The following is an 18,499-nucleotide window of genomic DNA, read 5'->3' as shown; positions in this document are numbered from 1 at the left end:
ACTTACCAGGGCCTGAGCCTATTAGGTCATATAATTACACAATCCTCATTACAGAGTGATTGTGGGCAAGCAGTGCTTTGTCGGTTAAGGCTTTTATTATTTCGTTTAGCAACATTTATATGCCACTTAATTTTTTTTAAAAAAAAGAAGTCTAAACAGCTCACAAAAATACTTGTAGACTTCCCGAAACTTGTATCTAAGGGCTCATCTACAAAGCTCCCGTTTTGAGCTCAGCCCTGTGCATACACAATCTGAGTCCAATTGAACTCAATGGACTCACATCCAGCTCAATTATACATAGGATTGTGAACAAAAGCATTGTCCCGGAGCTCCAGCAGACCCAACGTGCACAATGAAGGCTTAAAAGATTTTGTTTGTTTGTGTAAAGAACTATGTCAGTCAATCTATAAGATATTTGTTGAAATCCGTATTTATTACTAGGCCTACAAAATCTGCAGCTCAGCCAAATCGATTGATTACCGGAAAAGCTGTTAAAGAGATAGTCTCAGAATGGAACTGCTTGTAAGCTGCAGCTGCCAAATGGGTTAGGATCTGTAGCTAATCCACGATTTACAAGACCTGCCTTTGTGGCAGAGACTGTTGCTAGAGGCTCTTGCAAGAGGAAACAAGGTCTGACTTGCTTAGAGCTGGGGGGGGGGGGGGAATCCAGATCACTGAGCAGGCAAGCTGTACCTTGTTAGATCAATACCTAACCTGATAATGTGCTTTTTGCATTAGTGTGCTGTTTTGGATACAGCAGTGAGTGAGTGAGTGAGTATCCATCCCTAGTCAATCACTGACAACACCAATTTGTGCTATTGCCAGTTTTCTGACTAGGTCTTTGTGGGTGCAGGTCTGGCAGTGGGATTGGACTCGTCCAGTGAGCAATTTTTTGCATGCATGGTTCTTCACCCAGCTAAGAAAGGTTTGTGCACAAGTAATTGGCCCACGAATGGATATGGGTACATGGCTAATAGCCATAGCCCTCAAGTACAGGACAGTTCCCAACCCCTTTCATTTAACATCAGTAAACTTCAGTATGAAGATGTAACGACAGCTGCCCATGGGAGACTGTAATAGGTTTTGCTCTACTCTTCTCTCCAGGAGCACAGCATTAAGGCAGGACCTATACAGTAGTCTTATAAACTTCTGTTGCTGCTCAACCTGTCTGGAGGATAAGGGGATCAGTGGCTACGAATCGTGATGGCTACGTTCTAGCTCCACTGTTGGAAGCAGCATGCCTCTGTATTCCCGTTGCTGGAAATCTCATGTGGGAAGAGTGTTGTTGCCCTCGGGTTGTGCTTGCAAGCTTCCCAGAACCATCTGGCTGCTCTCTGCGAGAACAGGATGCTGAACTAGGTGGGCCTCTGGGCTGATGCAGCAGAGCTCTGCTTATGTCCTTATAGGAGTGTGACCTCTACCTAGAGACTGCAAGGCACACAAATGCATGCTTCCTTCTCATTCGGAGGGCAACATGAATAAATAACTGGGTCCTTTAAAAAAACAGGCGCAAACATAGAACCAATATAAGTATGGGACTTTGTGCAGCTGCTTTCACAGATCCCACAACTTCTCCAAATCACAGGTACAGGAGAGTCACTATCTGAACAAGCTGGTGAAATGAATAGATTTTAAAAGATGGTGCCCATTTCTAAAAGACAGTTTTACTTTTTGCTTCCGTTAAGTACACATAAAGTACACAAAGTTTTATCAACAACAGTGGCAGTATTCAAGAAAACAATTATAGGATATCTCAAAATAGAATTTATGATCCAAATAGATTTTGTTTATGATCCATTATATACAAACAAACAGAAAGTTAGCTGTATGAAAAGGAGGGATTTCACTTGAGAAGGAATTCAACAATGTAGCTGACATCATAAAACCAAAACAAACCAACAACACACCCTTCTCACAAACTTTAAATGGCCATAGAATGTTATCGGCGAAAGGCTTAGTTATAAACGTTTTTGCCAGGCACCTAAAGTTATGTAACAAAGGCGCCAGGTGAGTCTCCCTGGGGAGAGCAGTCCACAAGCAGGGAGCCACTGCAGAGAAGGCCCGTTCTCGTGTTGCCACCCTCCAGACCTCTCATGGAGGAGACACTTGAAGGAAGGCCTCATATGATGAGGAGGATTGCAGGGTCCAGGTCAGTTCGTATGGGGAGATGCAGTCCTTGAGGTATTGCGGTCCTAAGCCATTTAACCATGTTGGTTAAAACCAGCATTTAGAACTGGGCCTGGATGGGTGTAATATGCTCAAACCGTCTTGCCCCGGTGAGCAACCTGGCCACTGAATTCTGCACCAGCTGAAGTTTCTGAACTGTCATCAGAGGCAGCCCTACACAGAGCTCATTGCAGTAATCTAACCTATCAGTGATGGGAGTATTTAATCTTTGATCTATGGACTTAGGGGAGCCACACCAATGTGCAGCTCTGGGTAAAACGAATAAAGGAAGATAAGTGAAAATAAGTTGCTTCTTAGAACTGTGCACTAAAAAATCCTTCACAGGCTTGGTTGTTCATTTCTGTACAAGTCTGGAGAGATGATGCATTGCGTGCACCCCCTACAGAAGAGGACTTGCAATGAGGCTGCTACATGCTGCAACTCTTGGGCTATTTCATAGCAACGATCTGAGGAAGTGGTGAAACAAACAGGAGGAACGCCTTCATTCCAGGAGAGGAAAAGTCTCAAGCTGTGCCAGCAAACTTTCCATCACTGCCTACCAGAAAAGGCTGGTTTTAGGCTGCGACTTCATGGAAGCATCTTGAGCAATGCCTTGCCAAACAGCAGCTTGATTTGGGAGCCCAGCCCACTGTTGGATCCGTTGCCATAACATTCAGTCACCGCCAGGAACTAAGCAGTTCTTCACTCGCCCTGTCGACAGGGGCGGAGAGGTCATAGGCTGGTTCTTGCTTCCTAGACTGCTTTGCTTGGCCCTTCGGGAGTTAGCAACGGTGATGAACGCCAGTTTCTGGCAACGGGCAAACAGTGGGGGGGCTTAACCTCAGCATCCGGACTGGGTGATATCTCCACCTGACCGCTTCGTCACGGATAACGTGGTGAATATCTATAAAAGAAAGGAGGACGGGGGGAGTAAAACAATTGGATAATGTCGGAGAGGACTTTTATGTTCATGTCAAAACTCAGGGCTACCCTCTGCCATTGGCTGACCCTAGGATGGGTGGTCTTGGAGAACCACTGCTAACAACTCAGTGTGTATCTGAAGAAGTGTGCATGCACACGAAAGCTCATACCAAGAACTGACTTAGTTGGTCTTTAAGGTGCTACTGGAAGGAATTTTTTTTGTTTTGACTATGGCAGACCAACACGGCTACCTATCTGTAACTCAGTGGATGTGAATCACAAGAGGGAAGGGGACTGCTGCATTGAGATCCTGCCTGCAGGCCTCCATTAGGCATGGCTGGCCACTGTGAGGACAGCCCACGGGTTAGATGGCCCTTTGAGCTGATCCAAGCTGGGCTTTTCTAAATTCTAGACTTCTTTATTAGTGTGCATTATAAAGCTGCACCAGATGTTTGGGGATGGGAATGACACTCCACCATGCAGCACTTTTTCTACCCTCCATTATTGGAAGAGCCGTTAAATTACACTGGATGCTCTTGCATCACAGCAGTCCCATTTTCCTGCCCTCTATCAAGGCTTCGGACCCAGCAAATTGAAATAAATGAAGGGGAAGTCACATGGCTTCCCACCACAAGTGCCTCTTATCGTTGTGCAGGAAATGAAGGGGGGGGGGGAGGCAGACGTTTTATTGCACTGCCTGCAGATAATTAATGAGCAGATATGAGTCTGCGGCTCAGAGATTATTTGCCCTCTGGGAGGATGAAGATCTACCAGAGACAGAAAAGGAAGACTTCTGAACAGGCTCAATTGAAATTAATGGGAACTGTGCCTGAGTAATAACTATGTTTCTAGTTAAAGCAGGTGTAGCGAGCCTTTGGTTCTCCAGATGTTGCTGAACTACAGCTTCCATCAGCTCTGGCAAAACCAGGGATGATTGGAGTTATAGTCCAACAACATCTGGAGGCCCAGACTTCCTCCATGGTCTGAGTCACGGCAGCTTTTGCTGGCTACTAACGGCCTTTGCAGGTGCCATCTTAAGACTTTTGCCCTTCGGATGAGTTTTAGGCTCCTAGTTTAGAGAGCAAATCGAAAATTACAAATTACAGGAAATGTGGTAAGCTGCCTTTAGTTGAGGTTTATCAGACAACTGTTAGCTTTGTTTTGCAGACATATAAGTCTAGGTAGGAGGATTACAGGAAATCAAATCCACTCCAGTCTAAATGGTTCAAAGCAACAGTAATTAGCTAGCATCAAAGTCATCTCTAAGGGGGAATAAATTGAGAGCAGAACAGAGCGCCTGTACATGTTAGCCATGCAAATAAGCCTGAAGCTCCCACAGAAAAAAGCAAGGATCTCAATGTTCAGCCAGCTGAAATTGCTCTGTATGCAAGGAGAATCATGAATGCATCCACCCTTTGAAACAGAAAAAAAAAATCCAAACTCAACCAGTTTTTAAAATTCCATTATTTGTATTATTATTATTATTATCATTATTATTATTATTATTATTATTTATATTGCTGTTGTTGAATGGGCCATAGCTTAGCGGTAGGCTATGTGCTTTGCATGCATAAGTCTCCAGTCTCCATCATCCCGTACATCTCCAGGCAGGCAGGCGTGGGAGAGAAGCCTGCCAGAAATTCTGCCCCTGGCCAGTGCAGACAATAATGAACTAGATGGGCCAGCAGTCTGACTCTGCACAAAGCAGCTTCCTATGCTCCTGTTATTATTATTTTAATAGAAACTGCAATCATTTTTGTGAAACCTTTCGTCCTTTAATTTTTGTGGCTTGTTCAACATATTATGAGGATGATTATAGTGATATATTAGAACAGCTTCCTCTGCACATTTTGTAGCTCTCCCCCCCCCCATTGTGTTGTTTTAGATTTTTAGATACAGCGGGTTATGAGAGAGAAAAGTCAGTGTGTACAAATGTGCAAGTTATTTCTAAAACTGGAGCCCTGAAGGAAAGTCCTTGCCTCACTGCTGAAGGGTTCTTGCCCTGGCATAAGAGGCTCAATTGTGCTTTTGCACCAGATTTTGTGGCCCTTCCAATCCAATCCAACCCATTCAGATTATGAGTGTCTGGCGTTGTTTGGGAATTCTAAGAACCACCCAGCAAAAATCAGTACATTTTTGAAAGGTCCAGTCCACCATCTTGATTCAAAATGGCATCCAACTGTACCTAAACACAGATAACTATGGGACAATCAACTTTCTAAAATATAAGGTAGATTCTGGCTCGGTGTTGCAGCTCTCCAGGGTTTTAGAAATGGAATCTTTCCCAGCCCTACCTGAAGATGCTGGGGATTGAATCTGGGAACTTTTGTTTGTTTCGCTTGTGCCCTGCCACAAAGCTATGGTACTTCCTATCTCAGTGCAGCTGCTCATATAGAAAGAGTACATAAGACTGTTGCCTTGAAAACAAAATTGCTCCAGCAATCCTAGGAAAGGAGGCAGCTTCTTGTAAACCAATGCTACATACTCACCTCTGCGCAGACTGGATGAATTCCTATCGTGCTGTCCAACTGTTCTTTTGTTATACCGCATTTTATGGCCGCTGCAAATCCCTGGGTTATTTCTCCTGCATTTGGACCAAGCACATGGAAGCCAATCACACGCTCCTAAGGAACAAGGGGAACAACAAAAATTTATTGAGTTTTTACATTGATTAATTGAATACACAGTTCCATTTGTTCTTCAAAATATGCTACCTTATACACAAATGTAAACCAAAATAAATCAAAATTTCTTCGTACATGACTTCCCTCCACCTTATTGTGGCTTCTTATTTCTTCCTTGTTTTTGTAACTGTGTTGTTTTCCTTACTGCACTTCTCTTGCATAATATATGCTATCTGTTATTTACTTTTAGTCGAAACACATCCAAGATTTTGTTTGAGAACAATGTTTTTCCAGGTACTCTTTAAAACAGTCCCACTCCTTTTTAAACCTTTGGGCTTGGCTGATTTCTAATTACTTCTGTCATGTTTGCTAATTCCAAATATTTACACAATTTTATTTGCCATTCTTCCTTCGTTGGTGTCCTATCCCCCTTCCAGTTTTTAGCAATCAGCATTCTTGCTGCAGTTGTAGCATATAGGAACACCCCCCTTTTTATCATTTGAGATATCAATTGTCAGAATGCCCAGAAGAAAGGAACAACTAAAGCTTGACTCGCTGTGGCCTGAAACAATTACTTTCTTCAGACTGTCCAATACCTGAGAGAACTGGCAATTAAATATGTTTCAACCCATTTTCTTGTATTTTCATACCTGCCTTAAGAGACACGTTACAATCCAACTGTTATAAATCCAGAGGCTCAAGTATACCAAAAATGTCAACAACATGCTTGTGTGTATATGTGTAGCTTGCTCTGTTTTAACTTTCCATTTTAACACATATCTATTGGAAAATAAATTTAATGGGGGGGGGGACCCATGAACAGCAGGGGTTTCAGCTATTTTTTTCACTGTCATTAAAATATTCTACAGCAAAAGCCATTTGACTGCTAAAACTACAATGTGGTGACTTAGATCATGATCTATGTGCATTAGTTGGCTTGACCAAGGAATGAATTTTTGTGAAAGAAACAAGTTCTGTTCAGTTCTGCTACTGAAAAATCCTTAGGCTAAGCATCTGCTCAGAGACATCCTGCTCTTTAATCCTACCATTTTGGTTTTTCCACTTGGCTCTTTGGTTCCAGTGAAGGATAAACGAGATCTGAGCAGCCTGAAATCTGCACACCACTTGGTTTGGATGAAGCATCAACCTATGGTTTGGTGTTATGTGATCAAGGCAGACTGGACCTTCAGTCTAGCACAGTCCTACCTGCCTGACTTACTGGGGGTTGAGGCAAGCCACGCTTTACCAATTTGTACACAACCCATTCTGCCTAATCAAGAAAGGAGTGGGAAAAGGGCACGTGAGAGCCTCAGGCTCAGATCTGTAACACTAAACTTAAACTAGGGAGTGGGGTGCACTCATGGCAGCAACCTCCTTGTCCTGTGCCCCTGCACGTCCCTGCTTCACCCCTGAACCTCCCAGAAGGAAGAGCCTCCTCATGAATAGGAACCTCACCTTTACAAGCTCCCTTCAGAACTTCCTGCTGCGCAAAGGAAGGGCAAGGGGTGAAGGGAAAACCCCCAACATGAGTTCTCCTTCCCCAGCTTAAACCCTCATGTGCTCTTTTTGAATGCTTGGATAGGGCTTATGGCAATGTGTGGAGAGGAAATTCTAGTGCTGACTGCATCTATTGTCTAGTTTTCAACCCAAGCAGTTGGGCCTGAGGAAGGGATTCAACATAGCGCTACGGCAATTGCCAGCACAAGCATTTCAGCTTGCCAGATGGAATGATCCTCCGCCTCTCCTTTCCCTACACGCTGCTCTGGGGGAGTCTCTCAACTTTACCCCAAGCCAATTGTGGGGAAGGGAGCCCCATTGTGCTAGCGGAAGTCCTTGCACAGGGCTCATTAACTGAATCCAGCCTGGCTTTGCATTCTGAAAGCAGCACTTGATATGGACACATACGAACAAAATCGTGGACCAGTAACCCTCCAGTTGTTGCCGGACTCCCAACTCCCAGCAGGCCCTGACAGTATGGCGAGGGATGATGGGAGTTGTAGTCCAGCTACATCTTAAGAGCCACAGGTTCCTCACCCCGTAAGCCTAAACATATCGTTTTTGTTTTTCACTGTAGCCCATGTTTAAAATAAGCAAAATGAAGGCTATGGCTAGGATCCAGAGCCTAAAAAGGGGGTTGGTGTTTTTTTTTTTTTAAAAAAAATAACTCTCCTCCTTCCCCCCCCCCCCTTAACCAATATGGTTCTCTGGCCTGTCAGAAATTGCTTGTGAGGCATCCCTCAGTTTCAAAAGCAGCTTGAGATAAGAACACAAGCATCTGCTTTCCCCACAATCCTTTGGACTCCAGCCATTATTACAACACAAAAACTAAGGCATCAACAACTATTAACTAGATATTATCTTGAGCAAAGATAAAAGAGGACTGCCACTTAATGAGAGTTAACATCTAGCCAAGGTGTTATTAATTCAGTTACAAAGGCACTATAATTTAAGAGTTGGGTTTGTGGGTGTTTTTAAAAACAACCAGTGCTTTCAAGATAACATCCGCGTTTGCCGCAATGAAAGGGAAGAGCTTTATCCCCAAGTCCAAGTGTCATTACAAATTAAGATGCATGAAGTTCACACCAATTCTGTCAGAAATTATATTGTAATATATTACAATGCATACAAAATCAACACTTTTTTTTAACAAAGAAACCTCCTTGCGCCTGTAAAATGCTGATGATTCTGAAAAATAGTGCCATGCTATGGTTACCTGATCAGGAATATTGCAGATGACCTTTGCATAGCATCTGTTGTTGTCCCGGGCTGGGACCGTCCATTCAAGTGGCCAGAAGTAACTGTGGTAAACCTGGGAAAGCAATGGAGACGTTTTTAAGTGTTTGTGGAGATTTTTTTAGTTTCTGAAAGGCATTATGCAACAGCAGTCCAAGGGGAATGGGAAGAGCAGAGAGGGCAATGGTACTCGCCTACCTTCCCAATGCTAAGCATCTTTGCTACTTCTAGAGGGGGGGAGTGAGGCATGAGGAGCTTAGTTTGGTACAGGTGTGGCACTTTGCCCCTCTCAGGAACTGGCCAGAGACACTTGGCACTGAGAACGCAGGTGATGAATGTCAACAGTGGCAGAATAGGACCTCTCCGTGAACACTCACAACCACTCGACTAGCGAGATGCTTGTCAAATGGTGAGAATGCACATCAAAGTAGGGTCTCCTGTCAGGAGCGTTCGGCGCATTATGAGCAAAACACATCTCCTTCCTGTTCCCTGAACTGCAGCTTGATTCTGTCTTGTGTCAAGAATAAATTTTTATTCTTCTTCTCACAGGCCTCTGACTAATTAAACTATCTATGGCCTTTTAAAGTGAGAGGGGCATTGTTTTGTTTGTTACTTCGTTATGCATTTTTGTGTTTTTATATTGTAAACTGCCCTGTGATCCTCTGATGAAGGGTGGTATAGAAATTTTAATAATAGATGCACTGATAAGTTTGCTTCTGTATGTCCATACTGATTCTTTGAATTTGCTTCCCAGGCTTATTAAACATGGGGATGCAGGGCTCAAACATGGCTCCCTCCAGTCAGCTCTTAGGCACATTTGAATTTACACAACAGCCTGTGCAGCAGCTACTTATGTGTTAGGTGCAGAAATACCAACAGGTGCGAGAAGAGGGATGGGATTGGTACGGTGTCACAAAAGGCACTGGAGTCTAAAGATGCTTCTAAAATAAGCACCTGACCAAATATGCAAGCTTGGTTAGGGCAGCTCCACACTGTAAACAGCACAATATAACTTTTGATACATACACCGGTGTTTTGCAGGCATTTCCCTCTACGAATAGATTTAAGTTTGCGTAACTTGCATCAACATTTCCCCCCGTTTACTGAACACAGGTATTGAGGCCTTTTATCACGCCAGACCATTGTGTGCACTGGGAGCAGCGCTACCTGCTTAGGAGTGGCAGCAGTTCTTCAAGGTGTCAGGCAAAGGCCTTTCCCAGCCTTACCTAGATATGTGGAGAATTGAACCTGGACTCTTCTGCATGCAAGGCAGATGTTGTACCACTGAGCCACAGATGTTACTCTGATGCATTCCTGGACACTGGCACACAGATGTTTATAAAGATGCACGCCTGTCATCCACACAGGCTCATGGCTATTGGCACCAGGCTAGGTGGTGCAACTCAATGATGTGATTGTGTAGCCAACCTTGAGAAGGACTAGATGATGGTAAAGGTAAAGGACCATGAACGGTTAAATCCAGTCAAAGGCAACTATGCGGTTGTGGTGCTCATCTCGCTCATCTCGCTTTTCAGGCCAAGAAAGCTGGCGTTTGTCCACAGACAGCTTTCTGGGTCATGTGGCCAGCATGCCTAAACCGCTTCTGGCACAAAGGGGCACCGTGATAGAAACCAGAGCACACGGAAATGTTGTTTACCTTCCCACTGCAGCAGTACCTATTATCTACTTGAACTGGTGTGCTCTCGAACTGCTAGGTTGGCAGGAGCTGGGACAGAGCAACAGGAGCCCACCCTGTCGCAGGGATTCAAAACACCAACTTTCTGATCGGCAACCCCAAAAGGCTCAGTGGTTAGACCACAGCGCCACCAGCATCCAAGATGATGGTCCTACATACACACACACACCAATCTAGAACTAGAAAGGGGCACAAGATCGGGCTTGTGTTACACAATATATTGATACTATATTTTATACAGGATTATTAGGCTCACCTCAATGTTGTCCACCCCAAATGTCTCTATGGCTTTTTCTTCCGAGTAACCACAGGCACCGTATTCCAGAGGAGTGAATACCGTGGTGGGAACGTTCACGTAGTCACACTGTCAAGGAAAAGACGCTTTTGTATGAGTGTCACACTCCCGTCGGCATCAGTAACAAAACACTGGGGTAGCTTCAGCAAAGGCTGGTGGAGCTAAAAAGGTGCTTCTGTGCTGCTCACCTGGGCTGCCGCTTTACTGAGATGGAGGAGGAGGGAGGCGAGGGGAAGGCAGCACATGGTGCAGGTGCAGTGGTGCCAATTGGCTGAGCTCCCCACACCTCCCCCCCTCTCCCCCCGCTCCAGTAAGCTGCAGCAACACTCACTGCCAGGAAACTAGGTGCACAACACCACTCCCCCTTTGCTGCCCCCGCTAATGGTGGGTGAACGTGCCCTGGAAGCGAGGAAAACACATTTGTCTGCAACAGGTTTTTTAAAATTCCATAAGACTAAGAAAACCCATACAAATAACAATGTAGACTCTCATTGGGCCAATGCACTGTCAATCATGTAAACAAGAATGCATGAGGGGAGACCGGGTGGCAGCTTGCATTATTATTCTGACTGGGGTGGGGAGAGGTTAGTTTTCTTTAAAATGCACGATGATAAACCTCTCGCTCACCTTTGTCTTTGCGCCACCGTAAAGCCTCCGCACCAACAGCCTCCCTGCATGGATTGCCACTGGCGTCAGTTCCAGCTTGCCTTCCAAGACATCTCCAATGGCATAGATATAAGGCACATTAGTTTGCTCCTCCTCATTGACAGGGATCTTTCCTGTTCTACGAGAGGGAGAAAAGAGGTTCGGTTCGGTGGCCTGTAGGTTGCAGATCAATTCTTTCAAATCAAACTTTATACTATTCAGACTGTTCCAATGCCAGGGCAAGAGTCCATGCTGTGTTCATCTTGGCCGTGGCAGGATTTGTGATTCAGATAGCGAAACCTGATGCATCTCGCAGACTTATCCCAGTGTCCTCAGAACCATTTTTCATGTCCACAGAGAACAGGCTTGGACCCAAACGGGAATGGATTCAAATTACATAGCCATTTGCACATAAATTCAGGCAGAATGTGGGCTGCCAGACCACTAAATGCAGAGATTATTGTCAAAGTAGGTAGGAAAGGGAGAGATCACTAGGGATCCAGGACTTCAGTGCCTCTTAACAGCAGCATGGAAATGAGAATTTTGCAAAGCCCCCGTTTCCTTTTATTGCAGTGCTATGATAGAAGAAGCATCACCTTTCACATTCCCCCCCTTTGCGTAACTGCTAGAAACATAGGAGCACAGGAAACCAACATATACTGAAGTCAGGCTAATGGTCTCTCTCATTCAATATTGTCTGCAGTGACTGGCAGTGGCAGCAACTCCAGGGTTTCAGACAAGAGTCTCTCCCAGCCCTACCTGGGAGACGACAGGGATTGAACCAAGGACCTTCTGCATGCAAAGCAGATGTTCCTGAGTTATCTCTCTCTCTCTCTCTCTGTCTCTCTCTCTCTCTCTCTCACACACACACACACACACCAAAGGAGCCCCATTATGCAACCAAACTGGAAAGAGTACACAGTACAAAGGGTATAGTTCACAGTGGTAACCGACATGAACATGTTTTTTTAAAAAATCTAGACCACGAAACCAGCAAGAGCGAAATAATGCAGAACCCTAGATTGCAGAGCTGTTAATCATTAACATTCAAATTACTGCAAAAGTCCAACCTCTTTGCATGTTCAGTAATGAGATATAGACATATATCAGGCATAGAGGGTACAGTTCCTCCTTATTTATTATTTATTTATTTTATTCATTACATTTATATACCTTTTCCTCCAAGGAGTTCAAGGTGGTATACATGGTTCTCCTTCTCCCCATTTCACCCTCACAACAACCCTATGAGGTAGCTTAGGTTAAGAGATGATGGCTGGCCCAAGGTCACCCATGGCTGAGGGGGGGATTCGAACCCTGCTCCCCCAGGTTATAGTCCAAAAGTCTAACCATTATGCTGCACTGGCGCTCTCCTTATTGCAACAGAACTGCATTGGAAATTTATCCCCCCCCCCCAAATTAAATGCTTTAAGTCAATCCAATTGATGTTGTAAAAAAACAACAACAATCATATAGCCACAATACATAGACAGTCAAGAGAATAAACCTTACTTTTCATTGATCTTCACTCCAACTTTCTCCAAGCCAATTTTTCTTGTGCAAGCATCCCTCCCTATGGCCAGCAACACCTGCAGAACATCAGTTTTTGTGTTAGTCATATATCTCCCAGGCAGTGACAGCAGGTGCCCATTGGGGCTGGTTGAGTAGAAGGCAGGGAAGGTCAACAGTAGGTGGCGCCAGAGGCAATGGAAGGTGGTGGTAACTAATACTTTTGCCCCCAACCTCCTCCCTGCTGAGTTCTATAGAGCCTAAAGAAGAAGAAGCAGCTGATAGACACTCAGTCTCTGGGTTAGTAAATAGGAAGGGGAGGTCAAGTGAGGGCAGACAGAGGCTCCTGGGGCAGTGCTTCATTCTCACTTATGAACCAGCCTCCACTGCTCCTGGAAGCTTAGGTGTCTTTAGTATATTAATTACTGCATTAGGATAACAACCTGAAGATCAACCAGAACCCAGGACCCCAAATGCTACAAATTTCATTGTGAAAATTGTTCATGGAGGGCTGGTTTGCGCAACATCAACACATGAGAAGCTGCAGCGCTGCAATCCCATAGGGAAATGGCTGTGTGGACCCAGCTGTACCTAGATGCAACCAACAGCTAATTCCACAGCTGTACCAACATCTTCTGCAGCAGCTGCAATCATGTGAATAGCTAAACACCCCTCCAGGCGCAGCCCAGTTCACAGCTACCTGTGTTCCCCCACAGAATCACAAGCATGCTCTTCAGGTGGCTTTAGTGGCTCATGTGATGAGAAAACCTGAGCATCTGACTCAGCACGTAAACAATCTGTCAAAGCCATTCAACGTACGGCCAAATTTGCAACAGAGAAGACCAGCACAAATTACTTACTGTATTGTATTCCCCTTGAAGTATTTCAGAAGAGTTTTCTGTGGAGTGAGAAGTGACTCTGAGTATTCCGGGAGTTCCTTCCTGGATCTGTTCAATCTGCAGAATTTTGAGCATTAAAATATTACCTCAGTGTGTCATGAAGTAGATGCATTGGTTCAAACCACGAAGGCACCCAGTACAAGTGTATTACTCGGGATGTTGTTGAAATGAGAGAGCGAAATCTACCTATTAACTAGAGCTGTTTCCCTTGAACAAAAACCAGAGATTTAACGAGAAGGAAACAGACTTTTAAGCTACTTACATTTAATCTAAAGAACCATTTATGCAGTTGAGAATGTCATGAATGCTAAATATCTTTATCTATATCTGATCAACATGATGGCAGCCATGTTTGTTGTTTATGTGCCTGCCCTGGTCAAGTAGAAAGTAGATATGTTAATATCAAAAGGACATGTGGGTTGAACGGTGCCAAGACCATTCTCCATTTTACCTCCCCCTATAGATTCAGGCTCATAGAAAAGCACCTGGGATAACCAACAGCAGCGATGTTAAAATTAGACCTCCCCTTTCGGTGTTAAAAATCACACTACCTGCATTTAATATGTGAATGGGAAAGATCCATGATTTAATAAACATGGCTGCTCCCATCACATCTCATGTGACCTTAAATGTGATCATGAATCAACTGAAAAAATATATTGCAGCTCTGAAGTCAAGAGGATTCGGGGAATTAGCCTTACATTTACACCACAATCTCCAATGCAATCTGCAAACATCCATCCAAGGAAAATAAATGGCTATACCTATGGCTTATGAAAAATATAAACTTCTTTGCTGCAGCAAAGGTCCTCAAAACTGGCTTCTAAGTGATGCGCAACCTCTTTCTCTTTATAAATAAGTCGTTTTTATGACAGCTCTATGGCGGTTCTTTTATAACACAGGAAATGAAAACAATGAAAGTGCTGCTGCCACTTATATCGCTGATTCATACCACAGCATTCAAAGGCAATAAAGGACAAAGGGGGCTGAGTTCTCAGAACAATGCGGAAATTTTAAAAGGTGTTAATAAATGGAAGCATCACCTTGCGTACACAAGGTAGCTTACTTCCTCCAGTCAAAGAGAGTTAACTTCCTCCAAGTGCCAAGCCTTGGTCTAAAGGAGTTCCTGCACTTTTAATAGCTTTGTGCCAAGAAGCTGGTTGGCAAATGCCCTTTCTCCTGTCACTCTATTCAGGACAAGTGTCCTCCTTGGCTGGTAGGTGGAGCAGCCCTTCCTATTATTGAGCCCATTTCACAGAACATTTTGTCTGCCATAGGTTCACTTACTGAGGTATCTTGTTCCCTGCATCAAACACAAACACACACACACAAAATCACCTATGTAGAAAAGAAAAAACCCCACAGAAGGAAAACCACTGCCAAATCTAGCAAATGCAGAGTCAACTCACATGATTACTTCTGCAGGAATTCTGAAGTACTTCAGATTCCTACAGTCTACACAGGGCTAGAATTATGCTCACACTACAGGGCCAGCCCTACCATTAGGCAGAGTGAAGCAACCACCTCAGGTAACAGATTATGGCTGGTGGGGAGCAGTGATGTGGCACTGCAAGAATTGTGTGGGCCTCTAGGCTGGTCCTATGTCCTCCCTAAGCTAGCCTGCTACCTTCAAGTGCATATGTGGACATCTTGTAGAACAGAGGGAGATTGGGTGTTGTTTTTTTCCTTAGGGGTGCAGATAGAGAGGGAGAGGATTAACCTCTCTTCCCCATATGCTCTGATCCAAATAACATTAAATATAGCACATACTAGTTTGACAAAGAACTGCACTGGCATTTTCAGAAAAGCTTCCTATTTCAGAACTCAACCTGCTCTGCAAACCACACGCAGACATGCAAACTGGCTAGTCCTTCATTTCTGAGCACATCTATCCCATTCCAGAAACTCACTGCACCTCACTGCAGAAAGGACAATAAAAGGGTGGGGCTATACATGGGTGGCGCTGTGGGTTAAACCACAGAGCCTAGGGCTTGCCAATCAGAAGGTTGGCAGTTCGAATCCCCGCAACGGGGTGAGCTCCTGTTGTTCGGTCCCTGCTCCTGCCAACCTAGCAGTTTGAAAGCACGTCAAAGTGCAAGTAGATAAATAGGTACTGCTCCGGCGGGAAGGTAAACAGTGTTTCCGTGCGCTGCTCTGGTTTGCCAGAAGCGGCTTAGTCATGCTGGCCACATGACCCAGAAGCTGTCTGCGGACGAACGCTGGCTCCCTCGACCAGTAAAGCAAGATGAGCGCCGCAACCACAGAGTCATCCACAACTGGACTTAACAGTCAGGGGTACCTTTATCTTTATATGCTGCTTAAATGTAGCCAATCTTCTACTTTCTCAACCCAAGCAATGGATATAATTTATGCACACACAAAATAAGCATTCACATTCTCTTTGGTTTTCAGCTTGATCTGTTTCAATAACTTATTTTTTTTAAGGGAGGGTATGTTTGCTCAGCAAAAGCTGACCAGGTAGTGTTTTTAAGTTGTTGTTGTTGTTGTTGTTGTTGTTGTTGTTTACTATCTGTGTGCTTAAGAGGAAGCACAGAGGAAATTTGTTGCATTTAATGTTCTTGTCTTTGAAAAGCTGAAAGCCTATCCTAATGCCCCACTGAATGGAAAAACAATTATCTGCTATAGGAAAATAATTACAGTCATACCTCAGGTTGAATATGCTTCATGTTGAGCGCATTCGAGTTGTGCTGCGTGGCAACCCGGAAGTAACGGAGCACGTTACTTCCAGGTTTCGCTGCTCACACATGCGCAGACGCTCAAAATGACATCACGCGCATGTGCAGAAGTGGTGAAAAGTGACGTGTGCATGCGCAGACGTGCTGTTGCTAGTTACATTTGCTTCTGGATGCGAATGGGGCTCCAGAACGGATCCCGTTTGTATCCAGAGGTACCACTGTACTGATTAATCATTAAAGGAAATGCATGCCAACAGTATCTTTTCCTCTCTCTCACACACACATCCTCCATGAGTACTCCCTCACAATTGCAAGAACACAGATGGCACAAGTCATCTTTTAGCAATGGAATCTCATGCATGCCTACTCACAAGTAACCACACCGAGTTCAATGGTGCTATTTCCTAGGTAAGTATCTGACTGAAGCAAAAAAAACAAAACCTTTTTTTTAAAAAAAAAACACCATTCTTTTGCTATACCTTTTGGCAGAATGGAATGGCTTTTCCAAATATTTTAAACATCTTTAAAATATTTTCTGGTGCTGCTCGAGAATTTTGTTGTGCTGATCTTATTTCTTGGCTGCTGGAGCTTTTATGCTGCATTATTTATATTTTTTTGTTTCCATCATGTATGGCTAAATTACAGTAAGCAGCTCAGAGAGTTTTGCTATTGAGCGGCATGAAAATATTGATAATGCACAAATTGCATGCATTTTAGAGGGAGACAGAGAGAAACAACTAACTGCTGATGCTATTATTAGCATGGGGAAGAAATGTAATTCATACTTTTTGTGCTGTTGCAAGGGGGGGCATGTTTGTGTACATCTTTTGATGTTTGTACTGAAGAAAGAAAAATGAATTTAAAACAGATGGAAAAAATATGTGTTGCAGTGGTTAGAGTATAGAACGGGGAGCTGGGAGACCGGGATTCAAATCCCCACAGCTATGATACTCAGTAGGTGACCTTGCACCCGTCACTCAGCTCAACCTACCTCACAGGGTTGTTGTGAAGGCAAAATAGGAAGTGGGAAGAAGCATGCATGCCCCCCTTGAAGGAAAGGATGGTGCATAAATGTAATTGTAGTGATAACAGATAAATAATGATAATTTTAAATGGGAGTGTCAAACTCCAGATAGGTTCAAGGGGGAAACTCCCCATGAAGAAGATGTTTTAGGCCCTCCAGACAAAATTCTGCACCAAACATCTGTTTTGATGGGGAAGGGGTCAAAACAAGAGGGCCAGAGGCCAACTTCTAAGAATACCCCCAAGCCTGACAACATCCTGCGCAGCTTGCCAAAAAATCCGAAAAACCAACAGCTATTGCACTATAAACATGGAAAGCCCTCACAAACGTCAGTGAGATAGCAACCTAATACAGTCGTACCTCGGAAGTTGAATGGAATCCGTCTCTAGAAGTCCGTTCAACGTCCCAAATGTTTGGAAACCAAGGCATGGCTTCCAATTGGCTGCAGGAATCTTCTGTAGCCAATCGGAAACCCCCGTCCAACGTTCGGGTTCCGAAGAACATTCGCAAACCGGAACACTCACTTCTGGGTTTGCGGCATTTGGGAGCCAAAACAGAACATCACTGCACTGAATCACACACATGCTCAGTGGCAGAGCATGTTTGGTAGGCAGAAGATTCCAAGCTTACTCGCTAGTTCAAAGGATCAGATAGCAGGTGATGCAGAAGCCCAAGACTCTGAAGAACTGCCACATAAATGCTGCAAATACTGGGCTAGAGAGCCCTGTGTGCCAAGGTATATAGGCTTTGCAAGGAAATGGTGAAACAGGAGCTTCTGAAGTCATAAAACAGAACCTGGATTTCTTGGAACATGTTTGTATTAAAGCACATTTTAAAATTACGTGTTTATTGAATGGGTGGGGGCAGCATTTATTATTAACATTTGTTATAATTGCTTTTCACCCTCAAAGTCTCAAAGCAACTCACATGACAAAATGCAATGGACAATAACGATAAGGCCAGAATATTTAAAGCAATGTACAATGCAAAATACCTAAAATGCTCATCCAATAATGTAGTAATAAGGACAAGTGCTATCCCTCCACCCATCTCACCTGGCTAGGCACATGCTTCCGAATGAACTTGACACCATGTTCTTCCATGTGCTCCCCTATTTTGTTTGCCATCTCCTGATCAAAGCCCCTGAGGAGAATGGATCGCACCATGACAGTCACATCTAAGCCAAGGCCTGCAAGGAATCCTGCACACTCAAGGGCGACGTAGGAAGCTCCGACCACCAATGTTTTCCCCGGGCAGTAATGCAGGGAGAAGAGATCATCACTGGGAAAACAAT

At 44.2% G+C, this 18,499-nt stretch overlaps 1 protein-coding gene across 1 annotated transcript in view; it reads right to left on the bottom strand.

The window, feature by feature from the left end:
- Positions 1 to 1,644: 1,644 nt before the first annotated feature.
- TXNRD1 (thioredoxin reductase 1) overlaps positions 1,645 to 18,499 on the bottom strand; it is a 30,400-nt gene continuing 13,545 nt past the window's right edge. Inside the window, exons 7-14 of the mRNA XM_083700462.1 lie at positions 18,261 to 18,486; positions 13,447 to 13,542; positions 12,590 to 12,666; positions 11,063 to 11,219; positions 10,397 to 10,504; positions 8,425 to 8,520; positions 5,577 to 5,711; positions 1,645 to 3,070 (exon numbers count right to left, since the gene is read on the bottom strand). Coding sequence (XP_083556588.1) covers positions 3,008 to 3,070; positions 5,577 to 5,711; positions 8,425 to 8,520; positions 10,397 to 10,504; positions 11,063 to 11,219; positions 12,590 to 12,666; positions 13,447 to 13,542; positions 18,261 to 18,486 — 958 coding nt within the window. The 3' untranslated portion in view covers positions 1,645 to 3,007. The remainder of the gene's footprint in view (positions 3,071 to 5,576; positions 5,712 to 8,424; positions 8,521 to 10,396; positions 10,505 to 11,062; positions 11,220 to 12,589; positions 12,667 to 13,446; positions 13,543 to 18,260; positions 18,487 to 18,499) is intronic.

This window comes from Podarcis gaigeae, assembly GCF_964106915.1.
Source record: "Podarcis gaigeae genome assembly, chromosome: 10".
Lineage (NCBI taxonomy): Eukaryota > Metazoa > Chordata > Lepidosauria > Squamata > Lacertidae > Podarcis > Podarcis gaigeae.
Note: the sequence above shows the minus strand (reverse complement) of the source record. Positions and strands in the feature narration are given on the sequence as shown.